The sequence below is a fragment of the Gobio gobio genome (assembly GCF_949357685.1).
Source record: "Gobio gobio genome assembly, chromosome: 14".
Lineage (NCBI taxonomy): Eukaryota > Metazoa > Chordata > Actinopteri > Cypriniformes > Gobionidae > Gobio > Gobio gobio.
The window spans coordinates 15984502-16002943 of NC_137107.1; the positions used below are offsets into that span (position 1 = coordinate 15984502).

The following is an 18442-nucleotide window of genomic DNA, read 5'->3' on the forward strand; positions in this document are numbered from 1 at the left end:
AAACACTCTATGGCTCAGCCTGCTAGAGTAGCCACACCCCAAACTCTATAGGTTTGGCTGGAAAAAGAGATTGACATTACATCACCAATAATGTTTTTTTTAACAAACAATAAGCATGCATCTTGTTGCAAACAAACAACAAGCATTCAAGACTGAAGCAACATGGAAGCCAATTTAAAAAGTAGACTGCTGCCATTGTGGAAAATATTAGGCTGAAAAAGATTTAATTAGTGCCTGAGAAAAAAATACATTTCGAATAGTGTTTTTACCTGTTTACATCCCAAGGATTTCCCAGAGACGTACATCTGAAGAAGGGAACTGAGCCATATCTAGAAACCAGAATATCGTATAGACCCAGAAACTGCAAAGCAATATGCAAAGCCACTCAGAACACCTTAGCAACCACATAGCAAAGCCCTGACAACCACCTATGAATTTCTAGCATAATAGCAAATGAGTTTTGCATGGACAAGCACCACAAGTTAAAACACACTAACTTCTCTGTTTGCACAATACATCATTCAGGAATTGCTTTCAAATGTTTCATTTTTTGTATTACCTTTATCAAAAGCATTAATATTCAGGCCTTAAGGTTAGTTATAAGTCTTACTGCAGAGGGAGTTCAGTGGGTGTAGCTTGTGCACAGATCTTTGCTTTGTGTATGTGTGTATAAAATGAGTGCGTCTACGTTTGGTTGTGTTGAGCTGGACTCATGCCAGGTTCAGGCCTTCTCCTCTGCAGTGCAGAGGCCCAATCTGGCCAGCCATTGTTCCTGTGTTTTGTGGAGCTGCTGCTCTGAACCCTCCCTTTCCTTTCCGTCCCTCCTAATCTCCTTCCTCACCTCGTTTGCTCTCCCATATTACTTCCTTATCTGCCTTATACCCTTGCTTTCTTCTCAGTTTTCTTCTATTTTTGTGCCTCTACAGAAAGAAGAGCCATTAGACGATTGTCCTGAGCCCACAGACCTCAAAATCAAATCCTCACCCCCTCCGCTCTGTGACATCAGCAGACAACACAACGATGACGACCAGACGGAACCCGTGGACCTGTCTCTCAACAAACCCCGCCCCTCCCTTCCAGTAGCCACGGCGATCTCCACCCCTGCAAACCTGCCTCTCCAAAACATCACGACAAGCCACACCATCCCGGCAGTGCTGTCGCCGGGCTCCATACTGGCGTCCACGCAAGGGGTCGGAGGTCAGCAGATCCTCCATGTCATCCACACCATACCCTCCGTGAACATGCCCAGTAAAATGGGGCAGCTGCAAACCATCCCCGTGGTGGTGCAATCCTTACCGGTGGTCTATACAACCGTACCCACAGATGGAATGGCCACCGCCGCCATCACTGTACCTCTCATCGGAAGTGACGGCCGGTCGGAGGGATCAGGTGAGATGGCCGTGTTGTCAGGTGGCAGCCAATTGCGCTCTGACCTTTTAACCATGAAGACATATAAAATGTGCTTAAACAGCCCTATAAATCTATATAATAGCTACAGTAGTAGTACAGTAGTAGCTTTTAAGCAAGAATCATTCATGTTAAAAGTCAGCGTAAAAACCTTTCCATGGTGTATGTGCTGCTTTGAAATCTTTGAAATGAGTTAGTAATATCCTTTTGTAGTAATATATATATATATATTGCATTTTTTATAATGAAAAAATCTGTGTGTGTATATATATATATATATATATATATCGTCGCTGCCCGATGAAACTCACGTATGTCCAAAACGGTTACTTTTCAGGAAGTGAAAAAAACACCGTATTTCAAAAGCAGTTGAATGTAGCGTTGTCATACTTGGTACGGCATCTTTACATGTAACCATATTCTTGCCAGTGTAATGATATAATCCACATTTGACCAAAATTGAGTTTAAATGGACATACGTGCATATTTTACAGTAACGGTGGTCGATACGCGTTCTTCCGATCATTAATTAGAATGGCCAAGTCGCGTTTCATATTGACAGAGGAATACGTGCTGGACATTCTCAGCCTCTGGCAAGTGGTGATAGCAGTATGAGTGAGGCATGTTCTAGTGACAATCATGACAGTAGCATTACAGGCTATAATTCGATCAGTTTGACTAAGAAAAAAAAAGTTTCCCGAGTTTATTTACATACTAGCAAGCAAACTAATCTGTGAAGAACTAGATTAGAACTAAACTGTGGAGAGCTTCAATGTCGTACTTTCGGCTATCCAGTGCTGAGCTTCGATGAAACTTCACGAGCCCGGCGAGACCGGCGAGATGCTTCCACAGGGCGGGGAGATACGCGGCGTGATTGACAGCTTTGACACCAAATGGATATACGTGAAAATCAGATGACATGATTTCACAACTTTTCATTGGCCATTTAGATATGTGAAGCATACTGTATACGGAAATGAACCTGGACATTCAATCCGTCGAAAAATCGAAAAATCGACAAAATGGACATACGTGGTTTTCATCGGACAGCGACGATTTTTATATATATATATAAAAAAAAAAAAAAAAAAATAATAATAATAATAATAATAAATATATATATATATACACACACACACTGATTTTTTCATTGTAAAAAATGAAATACAGATTAATCCATTAAAGTTACACAAGTTAATCAGTCAAGAGCAGTAGGTGATCGTTTGTCTTTTTTGTAGTTTGAATAATAAATAACTGCTGTCCCTTTAAGACCCGATGTATGCATGGACCTCAAACACACTGTTCCTGTTACACATTCTTCCTGAACTGGACGACTGTTTACGTTAATACTCACCAAGATGGACATTGAGACATTTTTTAGTGTATTTAACCATTAATAAGCTGGAAAAAGGAGCTCTTGCATTTTTGCACTTGTATGTCAGAGGTGTCTTTATTGCGGTGTGTGTGTGTGTGTGTGTGTGTGTGTGCGCTTCAGATGCGAGCGCGAAATCTGCGGGAATGAGTAGAATTAACGTTATGTGAAATCCCGCGCGTAATTCAGCCAACACTAACAGTTAGTGTTGTCACACGAACACTAACACACAGTCATGAGGTTAAATCCAGCAGAACGCGTTCGCCGTGTTCAAAGGGTTAACCGGACTGAATGAGAGGAGGCGGTGCGTGTCAACTCGCTGTCGGTTGGAGAGGAGAGCGCAGCTGGTATCAGTACTATAGAAAAGGAGTATCGTATCGTTTCAGATATTTCAGTATCTCTATTTGTTCTCATACCGCTGACATGCTTAATCTTTGATAGGCAGACGCGTGAAAACCGCTCGACCGTGAGTAAAACCTAAGCGCTTGCGCACGGATGGGAGGGGTGGGTGACATTCATTTTCGGTTTACGTTTTCGGCTGTTCTTTTTATTTCGGCCCGAAACCGATAATGCCATTTTCGGCCGAACATTTTCGGCGGCCGAAATTTCGGTGCACCCCTAATTATTAATTTTTTTTTTACATTTAATTTATTAAACTCATAATCTTTTCTTAGTTTAAATATTTGAGTTTATATTTAAGGACAAAACAATATGCACACTACATATTAAAATAAAACAGTTATTTAAATATTTCACAATATTACTGTTAAGAAATAAAATAAAAAAGACCCCAAACTTTTGAACTGTAGTGTATATACTATAATTAAATCTGCATTAATTCAATAATAAAACTTTCCCTACGCTTTACAGATGTAATCTTACATGTTTCAATCAGATCTGAAGGTTCAGATCAGTTTTTAGTAACTATAGCTTACCGAATTCAGCAGTTATATTTAAAAAATATATATAATTTTAGGTTTATTCAAGGTTTGACAAGGCAGGATATTGCAGCACAAAACCCTGAAATGTGTCAAAAAATAACATACTCAGAAACAACCATTATATACCTGGTTTAAAACAAGCTAAAAAGCAAGTAAAATCAAATAATTCTGACATAATAATATTATCATTAAATTCTGTGAGGTAATACAGCCCAAATATACAGAAAAAAAAGCAGAAATAGACTTCATACAATCAAACACCTAAAAGTTATTTGTAAAGCAATTTAAGAGCATGTGGGATAAAAGGAAGTTCATGTCTTTTTGTTTTACTCCTGGGCATGGCAAATTTCCTGCGCTGCCGTAGTAGATAACAGACAGGAAGCAATGCAGTGGTGATGAACTGTCCTTATTTAATTTAGTAAAAGTACATAATGTGGCTTCGTCACGTCTCTCACTCAGTGATGGGAGTGTTGAAGTCGGAATACCTATTATCCGGCAGCAACCTGTACGAGTTTCTTTCTTCTGTTGAACACATAAGAAGATATTTTAAAGAATATTGGTAACCAGACAGTTGATGGTAGCCATTGACTTCCATAGTATTTTTTCCTACTATAGACAATGGCTACCATCAATTGTCTGGTTACCAATATTCAAAATATCTTCTTTTGTGTTCAACATAAAGAAACTCATACAGGTTTGAAACAACTTGATGACAGAATTATCATTTTTGGGTGAACTATCCCTTTAATTACCCTTTTAACTGCATCATTAACTTTAACAGCTCTTGTTACTGCTGTTTTGTTGAAATCTGAAATTATCAATCTAATTATTTGTCATTTTTGACAGGCTCCTGTAAGTCTTATTTTCCAATCATTATCTTTTTTTATTCCTAAAAACAACTAAAGGACTAGTTAAGGATTCCAAATCAAATGTATCCCTATTCAGTTGTGTGACATGCTCTCGCAAGTACGAATATTTTTGTAGTCTTGCATGAAGTGGCATTGTGCAGTTGGTTAAAAGTAAGAATGCGAATATGAGCCTGGGATGAATCTTGTCTCCTCTATTTAAAACTGTTCATGTGGTACTGGTGACCTTTAGTTCTACCCGTTTCCTTTAGGTGGTCACACCCTTGGGCTTGCCCTCTTACAGTTTCGTGCCATTGCCGTTTAGTTATCAGTGTACAGACGCTGCTTCTTCCCACACATATGGATGTGCGTATAAAAGACACAAAAGATGATTTCAGGGCGAGGCAGAAACAAGTTTAAACTTTTAATTAGAGAAGATAATGAAGCAAATCTTATTGGCCTTCATTTAAAAGGAATAGAAATTGCTAACTAACAAGTACACAGCGTTTTACAGTTTCACTCACTCAAAAAACAAAGGGTGTTCTGAGGTTTATGATTGAAAAAAGCCTTTTTGTTTAAAAGAAACATTGAAACATTGACTTGTTTCATCATCTTTTGACATAGGATTTAACTAGTAAGCAGGGCAAATTATAAAACTTTACCACAGTTTCCCCCAAATTCCATAAGTACAATGGTTATAGTGGTCTTGCATTATTACTATTATTGCTCATACTTGGGGTTAGGGATTTCAAAGTCCCTTTAAGGCAAGTCAATTCACTTGGTGGCCATCTTTGAAACAGCTCCCATCTCTTTGAATGGGGAAACATCAAATTCTCTATGATTTAAAGGTCCCATGGCATGGATTGCTTTTATTATTTTATAATGTTTCCTGAGGTGTACTTATATTGTTAGTATGGTTTTTACATTAAAAAATTTCTTAATTTAGGCATTTTTTTCTACGCTGATATCAGCCCTCTGGCTTGAATGCTCTTGTTTCAAGGGGCGTGTCTGCTGTGAGACTTCAGTGAAAACGGCCACTGTTGTGATTGGCTGACATCTTTGCATTTGAAATGAGTATTAGATAACGTGGCCGAGGGGGCGTGGTTTAGCGAGACACCGTCAGACTCTGCAAGCACTGCCAGTCCAGCACTCGTGGAGCATAGAGACGGAGAGCTGGGGAAAGATAGCTGAGAAATTTTATTGTACCGAGTTGTTGAGAGCGCGTGTATATTTCATTTGTATCTGAGAGCTCTGAATAACCATGAGTCCCAGCCACGCGACCCTGTCTTCTCCCTTCTTATTCTACAAACTTTGTAACATGTGGAACCCCTCTAAACCCACTAAACTACGTTTTTTTTTTTACCATCACAGCCATCGAGATGAACGAATCGTCAGTGTTGATTATAGCATTATTTTTAGATCTTTTTCCATCACATGAACGGCTGCAGTGATGAGCAGTCTTGTTGATCGCGTGAATGCAGTGATCTCGTCATTACAACATTATTTCTCTCACAAAATGCTTTCACCACAACTAACAGCAAACACAACATCGACATGAATACAGTAAGAGCTTTGTTGTGCAGCATAACAGTCAGTGATGCGCGGGTTGATCCAAAATGAGCGGGTGCCCGCGGCCACCCGCGGTTACCCGCGGTTACGAGTCATCCAAAAATATTTTTAATGATATTCGGGTCACGGTCGGTCGGATCGTCAATAAATCCTTATTTACCTTTTGAATGTTGAGCGTTATTAACTTTTGAATAAATGCTGACGCGGGACAAAATGCCCGATTTCCCAAAACGTTGAACTGAGCAATGCCATTGTACCATTTTAATAGGCTAAACGCATTTAAAGTCAGTTTTATGTATTTTCTGAGAGGGGGCGGGATTTTTGTTGGGAAAGTCGGGGGAGAGACGCACACTTCGATTAGACTGGATAAACACATGCAGCATCTTAATTGTTAAGAAAATTAAACGAAATAAATGAATAAATCAAGCCTGTATTACATAACACTAGGCTATATCATACAGCATTCAGAAAAATAACAGTTTGCGCTCCTAAGGGCTTTCACACTTTTCCAAATGTTTTCCAAATGTGGGCTGATGAATTCTTCAAGCCGGGTCGAAACATAAACATCGCGTTCATCAATAATATGCATCTGGAGCTGAAATGGAAAATGATGGGCCGCCTCAAGAACTGCCTGCTCTCGCTGCTGCACCTCTGAGCGCACCACGCCAGGGCCTGAAACATTTTCTCAATGGCCCAATGAGCTACGATGAGCATTTACTACTTTTAAAAAATGCGGGTCAGGAAGCGGGTCGGGTACAATATTTTCTTCTTTTTTTTTGCGGTCCGAGTTGCGGGCGGGTTAGTTGAAAACGTCGGTCGGGTGCGGGTTGTTTATACATTGACCCGCGCATCACTGATAACAGTGTCATTCGTCATTATGGCACTTTGGGCAAGTGTGCAGATACACTCGCGACGTGTGATTGACAGATCCGAACATTATAATGAGTGTGTTCTCTGATCGCTCTCTTTAATCATTTAAATAACGGATTTGTTTCATGCTACTTACAGAAACGATGTGAAGTTGATCGTTTTAGTCACTGGCTTGATTCACTGATGCATAACGATTATGGCATAAAGACGGCCAGCGGCGGGACTGACAGTATTAAACGATTTAGAAAGAAAGTCTGTGTGAACTTGAATGATTAGCTACACATCAGAAATCACTGATCACAGGTCAGGCATTAATGAACACTGTTACTCACTGTTTGTGGCGGTGCTGTCGAATCCATATGGTAAAAGTCTGTTTGTAAAGCCTGTGCTGACATCGCAACTGATAAACTGAATCCATTTTCTCCAAATTCTCTGGGCGGGCAAAGCAGAGGAAGGGGAGATAACCTTTTCTCGTATGACAACATAACAGGGAAGATTTCAGATCGGCTCGTCTGAGCTTTCATTTTCTTAAAGGCAGAGCAGGACAGCCAGAACTCGGTTTACACCTATCGAAATTTCTAGCCACTTGGGGACCATATACAGGCTAGGGGAACTCATATTAATGTTAAAAAACCATGGGACCTTTAAATTTCATATTTGAAATCTGACAGCAACTGTCTCATAAATGTATTCTCTAAATGCTCAAATCATGACCAAAAACTGGATTTATCAGGCTGGACCAGCCAATGTGCATGCGCGTTCCAGAACACTGACTGTTTCTATAGCAACCAAAGTTTCTAAAGGCAGTGACTTTACCAATTGCAGACTGTCTTTAATTTAGAAGGCAGGATTTTTCCACCATATTGTCCACCATTATTCTCCATTCATAGTAATATGAGTCTTTGTATCAATAAAGTCTTTGGAGATTTCAAACAAATCCCTAAGTTAGAGCTGCACGATTCTAAATAAATTGAGAATCACATTTTTTTTTGTTTAAAATTGAGATTGCGAATCTCCCGCGATTCTGAAGAAAAACACATTAGACGACTAAACAAAATAACACATAATTTACAAGAGGTTCTGAGAATTTTAATTGCTCCAGTCCATTTAAAAAATACATAAATTTGAACAAAATAATGAAAGAAAATAATTTAATTAAGTCATTGTCTCATTATTGGATGAATCTGCATTTGTGAATTAATCTCTTGAACGAATGATTCAATGACAAACACTTTGTTAAACAGTCTCTTGCCGCCACCTCTTGGCATAATAAGCGCTTTCAAAAAGGTGATTTTGATTGCAAGATATCAATGTTCATGCCCAAACTATGAACTTTTATCCCAGTACACATTTGTCCCCCTGCTATTTAAATGTTTGTAATGTTTGTGTGGTTGAGAAGACCGTGAAGCTCCTTATCTGTACATTTTCATGGCAGCTGCTCTCTCTCCGGATCAGCGGCAGCGCAAACACAGATTTGAATGTTGCAGTGTGATGATCATGCTTTAAGGGTAACTAAAGTCTTTGGTTTAAAGCCTGTTTCACGTCACAAGCGTCGGCGAAGCGTGAGCAGCGCGTGTTTTCACTACCCATATCAATGAATGAGAGCATTCACATCGGGAGTGTGACGGCCGACTCTCTCATTCATTAACATTGGCCGCAACAAAATACGCGCTGCTCACGCTCCTCTGGTGCTTTTGACACGAAACAGCCATGGTAATAGACAGCGGAATTGCTTATTCAAAATAATCATTTAGAAATGAGATCGCGTGGGTGTTTAAATCGAGATTGCGATCTTTTAACGATTAATCGTGCAGCTCTACCCTAACTATTAAAATTTGGTGCAAAAATTGCAAATTGATTTGGAAGAACCATTGGTATTTAGGTTACAGAGTGATGCTTTACCCCTCTTTTTGACATAATGTGAAGGCCAAGTATGGGAACCAATACTCGGAATTTGTCCTCTGCATTTAACCCATCCAAGTTAGTGCACAAACATTAGGAGCAGTGAGTAGTGAACACACACACTGCAAACCATGGACACACACACCCGGAGCAGTGGGCAGCCATTTTACTTGCTCAACTGCAGTGCCAGTCCTTTCCTGCCGGTATTGAGAATAGAACCTGCAACCTTCAGGTTACAAGTCTGACTCTCTAAACTTAGGCCACTCTCTTATCTTAGGCCACAACTGCCCTATTTTCTTAAGAGTGAAATGGTTTGGTTCACCTACAGTATGTCTTTCCCTTCCTATTGCCCTTTTAATCTCACGGCTTTCAGTTACCCCTGAAAGACACCATGCAGGTCTTGGACTGTAATAAGAACATAAAAACAAAAAAGAATTCTGAATAAAATGTGCTGAATGTTTTTTAATGGGAGAACCCCACCCAAATAACACTATGGAAAAAATGCTAATGCTTATTTAACACACTGATTCAACCCAAAGTCTAAACTCAGGGAGGAGTTGTGCTTGGCTCCTTTTGTTTTCGGGTTATTAATTTTGTATGTAGCTCTTTGAAACCCAGTTGACTGTAATGGAGAGATTATGAAGGTCAGTAAATTGTGTTATTTGGGTGGGGACCATCTTCAAAGAAACCGTAATGTAGATCAGTTTCTTTTGGACTCAATTTATGGGAAAACTACCTAGGTTGAGGACTCAGCATGCTTTATTGAACAGGCCCATAGCACCCCATGTTGTCTCCAATGAGAGGCTGTAGATTAAGTATCCCTGTGGGGTTTGTCTTTCTTTTTTTCTTTTGAGTAAAATGGGGCAATTGGGTTTGGGAAGAGTAGACAATAATGAATGCATAAGGACATTTAGAAGATAATCTTTGCCAACTCTGGGGCATCTTCCAAATAATCTCTTCTATGGTTGGTTAAAGGTCGCGTCAAGAGATATCAGCCCAGTACTCAACTAGCCACACCCTGTGTCAATATGGAACATGAGTTTAACTTGTATTATTTCTTTTTTCTTCTCTTTTTCTTTGTCCTGTGGACTCCAGAACAATTTGGTTGCCAAAAAACACAAAGAAGACTTCTCACACATTTAAAATAATGGTCTGAATCATTATATTAGGTTCTGGAAGTGATGTTGTTGGAATTAAATTTTAGGCAGGAAGGCTTTTCTGTATTTGATTTAATTGCTTGTTTGAGAAATGGGCCCAGTGCTTCGCTCACACCTCATTTCAGTGGGAGGATTTTTAAACAACAATCATGTGAACAGAACAGATATATAAAGTTAAAGTTATAGCGGGAGTCCGCATCGAGGCCATTTTAATTTTAATAGACCCCCTAAAGGATGCAGGGTAGGTGAGAATGAATGGGGGAAAGTCACGTGAGAGGAGGCAATGTCTCCATTGCGCTGGTTTGTGCAATAATTCCCTCCTCTTGTTTTCGTGCGCATTCGTGAATCAGTCTGAATGAACAAAATTATGCTGTTAATGGGAGAACTAATTAAAAATTAAAGGATACATAACACACACGGTTTCTGCCAATCTCATGTTAATCTTGAGTACCTATAGAGTAGTATTGCATCCATTATATCTCAAAAGAGTTTGATCTTATTTATTAAAGACAGATACGCTGTACTGATTATTTCCGAAAACAGCCGAACTCGTAGAGGCCTGCAGTGGGCGGAGCTAAATACATCATGGCATTATCCCTGGATAACTTTTGATTCACTATACGTTCGTGTTGTTTACATTTATATTCGCTTACGTACCGATTGCCAACAAAACAGACATTTGATGCAGTTACATTCACCGCCTGCAGTTTTGACTCGTGACTGGGAACAAACAAACACACTTGCAGAACTCCGTTGCTGCTCCAGAAAAACAAACGGCATCCACTGTTTCCTTAACGCTGGGATATTTGGGAAGCTGAACAAGGTTATCTTTCCCTCACAACCATTGTTCCAATCATTGTTGATTTTCGTTGTCTAAAAATAAAATGGCAGTGCTGCCAACGTGCCGTAACCTGAACGAAGCTCGCTGATGTGCGCACACGCTCATCCGGGAGAAAAACCTATACAAGGAATTCCGCCCTTTATGAAGTCATACAGGACCATACTCGAAAAAAAACTTTGAAATGTATTGGAACCCTGAAGGAGTGTATTTGGCACAGAAATACTCCATCATGAAATGTTGGCCATGTTTAGCCTGAGAATACACCTCTTTAACAGTGTAAATAAGTCAGAATGCACGAGATAGCATTAAACCCCCAGCCCCCTTTAAGTAAACAACTTTTCACCTCTTTGTCACACCAAAGTCAAACTTGAAATGATGACTGTCAGGGGTTTTTAGTGAGCAATCAGCTTGGTGAAATTAAAGGTACATCTTTGTTACAAAGCTTGATGACTGATGATCCGAAAATAAGTTTAATAAGAATAGCTGAACATTAGTTCACAAATAAAATAAATTGTTTAAGTTGTTACAGCCTTTAGTTATTGTTTTGGAATAAATGTAAAAACGCTTAAAAATACTAACTTGATGAGATTGGTACTTGGTTGTAATAAATGGAAAATTAATGACATTGTTAATGTGAAATACAAAATAGAATTGTATTTGGTTTCTTTTTTATGTGAAGTAATGTTTATTTAACCAGGAAAATGTGACGAGCTTAAAGTGTTACACAAAATAAAAAAATAAAAAAACTGAGGACGTTGCCTCATTTCAGAACACCACTGCATGCCACAGATAGGTAGATGGATAGGTAGACATCTTTTGCAAGAATTGTTTATAAATGTCATTTAAAATAATTACATTTTGAAGTGCCCCTATTACAATTCGTAACGAATCGCCAGCAATTCCAGTCTCACTTGCTGTTACAAACCTATGTAAGTTTGCACAATGTCCTCCTATGTTCTTCATTGGCTGCCCGTAAAACACGTCTACTTTGACCCGCCCTCGAACACTGCAGTTGTAGCTAGGGTGACCATCCGTCCCTGTTTTGTGTTGTACCGCACAGCATTTTCACCCCTTGTCCCGCATGTCGCATATTGAGAAAATGTCCCGCATTTTCATCTTTTGGTTTTAAATGATCATATTAAGAAAACATGCATTTGCTCTTTTGCCTTTTTAAGAAAGCATTTTATTTATTATTTTTGCGGCATCCTTTTTCACCTATATTTAACAATGCTTTGTCAGTAGTAACATCGCGTCTTACACAAACACAACAGCCGTTTAAAAAAAAATCCTATCCAATGGGTGAAAAGAAAGGAGTAAACATGGTCACTAGTAGGTTGTGACGGCTGTCAATCAAAATGTGGAGCGGTGATTCGTTCCATGTGTTCCCTGTCAGAAAACGAATGGATAATTCTGTGTATACATTAATATATAAGACTGTCAATTAACTAATTTCATGTTGTTTTATGTTTTATTTGTTCATTATTTATTTTTGTTGGATTTTAGTTGGACTTGGTCAGAACTGTTTAAAAAAGTTATCTGCATGATGCCTGCTGCCTTTGTGCTCAGTGATGTTGAATTTAAATGACATGTAAAATAAAGATTATACAACACTATCAGGTTATGTTTTAGTGTCGGTAACATGTCCCACACTGTCCCACACAAACTTAGTAATCGTTCCACATTTGTTTTGTTGGATGGTGGTCACCCTAGTTGTAGCTAAGGCCTGAAAAGAGTTTGGTTTGTGTTGTTGACATGTCACTCAAGAAGATGTTCTTTTCTGCGCCGTGATAGCAAATCCACTTCCAAAGAATGAATTGATAGTGTAAAGCTGACATCATTGTTATTGTTCGTATCACTGTGTAAACAAGTGTTGAGGAAGCCTCCACAGCTGAAATTCAGATACGGTAATAGGCGTTTCGTTTCCGACACGCGTTGTAAACGGTCGACCAATCACAACAGACTGGGCCATATGACCAAAAAAGGCAGAGTAGGCTCTTGGAAAGGAAGGGGTTTAGACTGACTGAATCCTTTATCGAACCGTTTCAGACACTGTGAGAAAAGAGGTGATGCTGCAGTGTATATTATGAGAAAATTCAAGTGTTTTTTGACCTTGGATGCATGTAAATGTATTGTAGGAGACGTCCAAAACAAAATTAGGAACCTTTACAATAGCGTAATAGGGGCTTATATATTTAATAATATAATTGTCATTAAAGCAAAAGGGTTAAATACTTAAATGTTGATTGTTCAATTCAGTAATTCACTCTAATTTCTTTTATTTATCTGTGTTGTTTTTAGTGCGTATAAAGCCAGGCTCAACCTCTCCTGTGGAGTATCAGTCTGACAGTGATGTTGAAAGCGGCACAGAGTCTGGATCGGCCTCTTTCAGCACGCAAGGGATGGACCCCAGGTGAGAGAGAGTTTATCTGCATATCCCATACACATCTGTATATCTCAATGTTGGGTAGAGCATCTGACATCATGGTCTAATGGCATCACTGCACCACTCCTCTGGACCATTATGTAACCTTCAAAACACTGGAGGCCCATGGCTCTTCTTTGCGTTGATTACAAGCTGGATGCATCCTCTTCTGTCGGGTGTGAGTGTGTGTGTGTGTTGCTGGGCAGGGTTCTCTCCAAACTGGGTGTAAACAATGTTACATAACTTGCAATGTCGTCACACCTTTGAAAGAGGGAGTAAAATGCAAAGAAGGACAAACAGAAGTGGCAGGGCAGGATGGAGAACAAGAGGGTCTTTTGCCGGTGTGTGTCTAATTGGTCGGACATAAGGTCAGGTGATTGCTGGCAGAGAAATTCGATGGAAATTAGTTGGGAGAAAGCGGGGAAAAGGGAGTGAACTGGTTTGCAGCCAGGGAGGGGAAAGGAAGAGGCTGAGAAAGAGAAAGAGAGAGGAAGGAAAGGAGGGGAGAAAGACATGGGCTGAAAAAAACATGGCAGGGGGAGGGGGATTGGAGCAGGAAGGGAAAGGGAGAGAGATCGGCATTGAACTGGAAGCTCTCCAGCTGTATGGAATTTAGATACACATACACGCTTGCTCTTCAGCCCTCCCTGGCGGCCAGTTAGGGTTGTTGCACTAGGGGTCGTCATGGTGCTATGTATATATATAATTCTGTGATGCGCAAGAATCATTTTAGGTAGTGTGTTTTTATACTGCCAGTTTATTTAATGTATGCATAAGAATTGGACGCACATATTTGATTATATCACTATTGATTTGATGACACCCCATCTTTAGTTATCAGATAAACAGGAAGTCCCAAGACAAACATGCAGCTGTGTAGGAAATAAAACACGCAGTGCACTTTTTTTCAACCTTAATTTTATAATCTTTTTTTATATTTATACAGCAGAAGTTGAAGGGGAAAGTACCACGGGTCAAAAAAACTGAACCTTGAAATGTTACATAAAACTAGTAAAATGTCAAGTTGATAAAATTTTTGCCATGTAACCTAAAAGATGGGGTGAATCTTCTGGAGACGAATTGCTATTACGTTCTGTGACACTTACCCTCCAGTTTCTTGTGATGAATATGCAGGAAACTTTTTCTTTTTCAAAATTACTGGTGCAGAAATTACACTCTATAGAGGAAGCAAGGGAGACAGTAGCTATGTTTCCATCCACCTATTTTTATGCACATTTTGGGATATCGCATCAAAAAAATGCTGAATGGAAACGCCAAGATGCGCATAAATTCTAAAAATGCGCATAAAAAATGGATACGATTGTTTGAGTCGGATACATTTTCTATCCAATACGAAAACATGCGCATAAACTACGATGGAAATGCATTTACCGAATAAATTCCTCGATGCGCATAAAAAAAAAATTCATGTGACTTTAGCGATGTAACAGCCATAACTGTACTAACCAGTGGAAAAATCTTGTTTATAAGCATCTGAAATGCTGTTTTGGTCCTTCAGAAGTCTGTTGTCAAAGATGCTCCGTATATTTCCCTCCTAGAAATGTCTTGCATGACTGCGTTCCCAAACAGCAGCATCTGTGTAACGTACTGCTCTGAGTCAGAAGGTTGAAGATCCAAACGCAGCTTTATTGAGAGGTTAATCCACAATCGTAGTCAAAAACAAGCAAAAGGTCATACACAGGCAAGCAGTCCAAACAGGTAAACAAGGCAGGAGAGACAGGCAAAAGGGTAATCCACGGAACAGGCAAGTAATCAAAGACCAAGATACATGAAACCAGGGAAACGATCAGAATTGCAGTAGAAACACTAAACAAGACTTCGCAGTTGATGAAAGAGTGAACATGGTTATATAGGCTGGGGTAATGGGGTAATGAGGTAATGTGACACAGGTGCAAACAATGAGTGATGATGAGTCCGGGCAAAGGATTATGGGTAATGTAGTTTGTGATGGAGTGACAGTCCGGGGTGGAGTGCCCTCAGGTGGTTCTCATGGGCACTCACACTGTTGAATTGTGACAATCTGCCTCTGAAAGCAAGGCAACAAGTTTATTGAGATGCACAGGTTTCTCTGAGACGCAAATAATTTATTATATACGAAAATGATTATATATGGTGGCTTCTCCTATGTTTCTTATTGATTTTTTAGCAGTAGTTTATCAGGAAGTGACGATTATCTTCTCTTCGACTCACTGGATGGAAAGCTTTATTCGCAAATGTTTTATACGTTATTGCAATTTTGCGAATAAGTTACATTCGCAACTTTGGATGGAAACATAGCAATTGCCTCCTCAAAAAATTGGATGAAAAAATAATCCATATTTCAGAAATAAAACAACACAAGCCTCCCCTGGCCCATTGACTGTTAACAGAGCCTTTAAAGCATGCAGTGGGTTTAGTGGCAATTGAAAATTGAGAAAACGCGCTATGATTGGTTCACACAATAAATTCTGTCTCTTGTTTTCGTGCGCGTTCCGCATTCGCGAAACAGTCAGATGAACAAAATTATGGTGTTAATGGGAAGGCTAATCAAAAAGTAAGTAAACAGCTCAGCCACTTAGATATCAACACTTTGTCACTTCACAATCAAACTTGAAATGGCCTGAAAACATGATGACTGTGCGGGTTTTTAGTGAGCTTGGAAAATGAAAGTGAAATGAAAGTCTTCGTGTCTGTGAACAGTGTTTACAGAGCATGGCTAATGATCCGAAAATAACCTGACTTAAAAAGAACAGCTGAACATATGTTCACAAATAAAATATGTTGTTTAAATTGTTACAGCCTTTAGTTATTATTTTGGAATAAATGTAAAAATGCTTATCACTAACTTGATGAGATTTATTGTAGAAGGTTTTAATAAAAAGAACATACATTTTTACATCAATTGTAAAATTGTTAAATAGAATTGTTTTTGTGTGTGATGATATATATATATATATATTAAACATAGATGGCAAACTAAACTAATGAAGACAGAGAATAGGAGGCCTGTGTGCTCAGACGCTGGCATTCACATAATTAAAGTCTGGTGCCCAGTCAAAATAAAAGTCCTGCTTCCAATAGGTTAAGTATTATATTTTATACATCTGGCTTTCATATAGTATGGTATAAGACAATATGGAGCTCATTCTGGATGAGGAAAAAACATCCTAGTTTTATTCAGATTTGGCTCAATTGCTGATGGCTATATGGCTATACGGTCGACCGATATTGGTTTTTTGATTGCCGATATCTTAGAGAGCAGGGTGAAGATGGCCGATATATAATATACATAATTTATATTTATTTGAATTAATATTTATATAAATAAAAAAAAGAAATCTTTAAAATAAAATACTTCTAATACTTAAGATGGCAACTTCTTGACAGAGAAGAATGTGAGTGCTGTGTGATCAGGCGCTGCTGTTCTCAGGCACTGGCGTTTTCAGCGCTACCCGTCAAAATAAAAGTCCCACTTCTAACACATCGACCAATCAGAAAAACTGGCCAATGCCAATATGTATAAAAATGCCAAATATCGGCCAATATATTTGCCTTGGCGATAAATCAGTTGACCATTACTATAAAGTAGGATGAAATTCTAGGACCCACTTTATATTAGGTGTCTTTAGCTTCTATGTGCTAACATTTAAGTTAATAATTTGATACAATTCACTTATGTGTCTTACATTGTACTTATATTACTATAACGTATATTACTATGTAATTACATTTTTCATTCATTTCTGTAATTACAACTATAATTATACTGTTGACCATTCCCTTGATTAGATTCACATTTTAACATGATTTTTCTACAAATTATGCATTTATAATCTGTCCAGTAAATGTTTATCTTGGAAAATGACTAACAATATCAAAGTTATTCTTATGTTTACTTTATAAAATCAGTAATTATACTAAAAGGCCTTTTAACTAGCTAAAAAAGTATATACAATATGATGACAAAGGCATGTAGTAGATTGTGTACTACAGGTTTTTGATTGTGTTGGTAATTTAGAGGCCTTGTGTATGAAATATCATACAGTAGGCTTTATAGGGTTAAGAGTGTTGCAATACAAGTTTATTGTATAACTGATCTAATTTGATCACTGTAATCCAAAGGACTTTGATGGATTAATCTGTTTTACTGTTTATAAAGATAATACTGAATTTTTGTGCCTGTCTTCACATGCTCAAATGCGCTCTTAATCTTTAGATAATCTAAGGATAGGTTTAGTATGACTTGAAGTGATCACCACACCCTAATAGCTAAAATGTTTCACATTGTTCCTAGTATGAATACAGATGTGGACATCCAAGTTGACCCCGACTCGCCGGACATGAAGAGAAGACGTGTGCACATGTGCGATTATGACGGCTGCAACAAAGTCTACACCAAGAGCTCGCATCTGAAAGCCCACCGGAGAATACACACAGGTATGCCTTTTTTCTGCCATTATTTTTGGTGCAAATGTAATTTATTTACACTGACACTGAAGACTGGAGTAACGATGCTGAAAATTCAGCTTAAATTTAACATTATATTAAAAGTAGAATTTTAAATTGTAGTATTTCACAATATTACTGTCTTTTTGTTTAAATAAAAGCAGTGTAAAATTACATTTTAAATCATATTAAATTTAGTGCTGGGCAATAGATTAATCGCGATTAATCGCATCCAAAATAAAAGTTTGTGATTACATAATATATGTATGTGTACTGTTTATAATTATTATATATATATATATATATATATAAAAATACACACTACTTAATGTATATATTTAATAAATATGATCATGTATATACTGTGTGTATATGTGTGTATATATATATATATATATATATATAATTTATCTTGTATATAGATATAAATATTTTATATATAGATATAACATATTTTTCTACATTATGCATATATCATGTAAAACCCCATTTTTTTTTATTTTGGATGCAATTAATCGCGATTATTCTATTGCCCAGCACTAATTAAAATACTCTTTTAAATTATAATATTTCACAATATTACAGTTTTACTGCCTTTTTGATTAAATTAAAGCAGTCTTGGTGAGCAACGACCCCACACTTTTGAACGGAATTGTGTGTGTGTGTGTGT

At 38.2% G+C, this 18442-nt stretch overlaps 1 protein-coding gene across 1 annotated transcript in view; it reads left to right on the forward strand.

Annotated features, from left to right (window-relative positions):
- Positions 1-18442, forward strand: part of klf8 (Kruppel like factor 8) — a 69531-nt gene that overhangs the window by 47549 nt on the left and 3540 nt on the right. Inside the window, exons 3-5 of the mRNA XM_079835012.1 lie at positions 927-1389; positions 13203-13314; positions 17621-17763. Of these exons, the coding sequence (XP_079691138.1) occupies positions 927-1389; positions 13203-13314; positions 17621-17763 (718 nt within the window). The remainder of the gene's footprint in view (positions 1-926; positions 1390-13202; positions 13315-17620; positions 17764-18442) is intronic.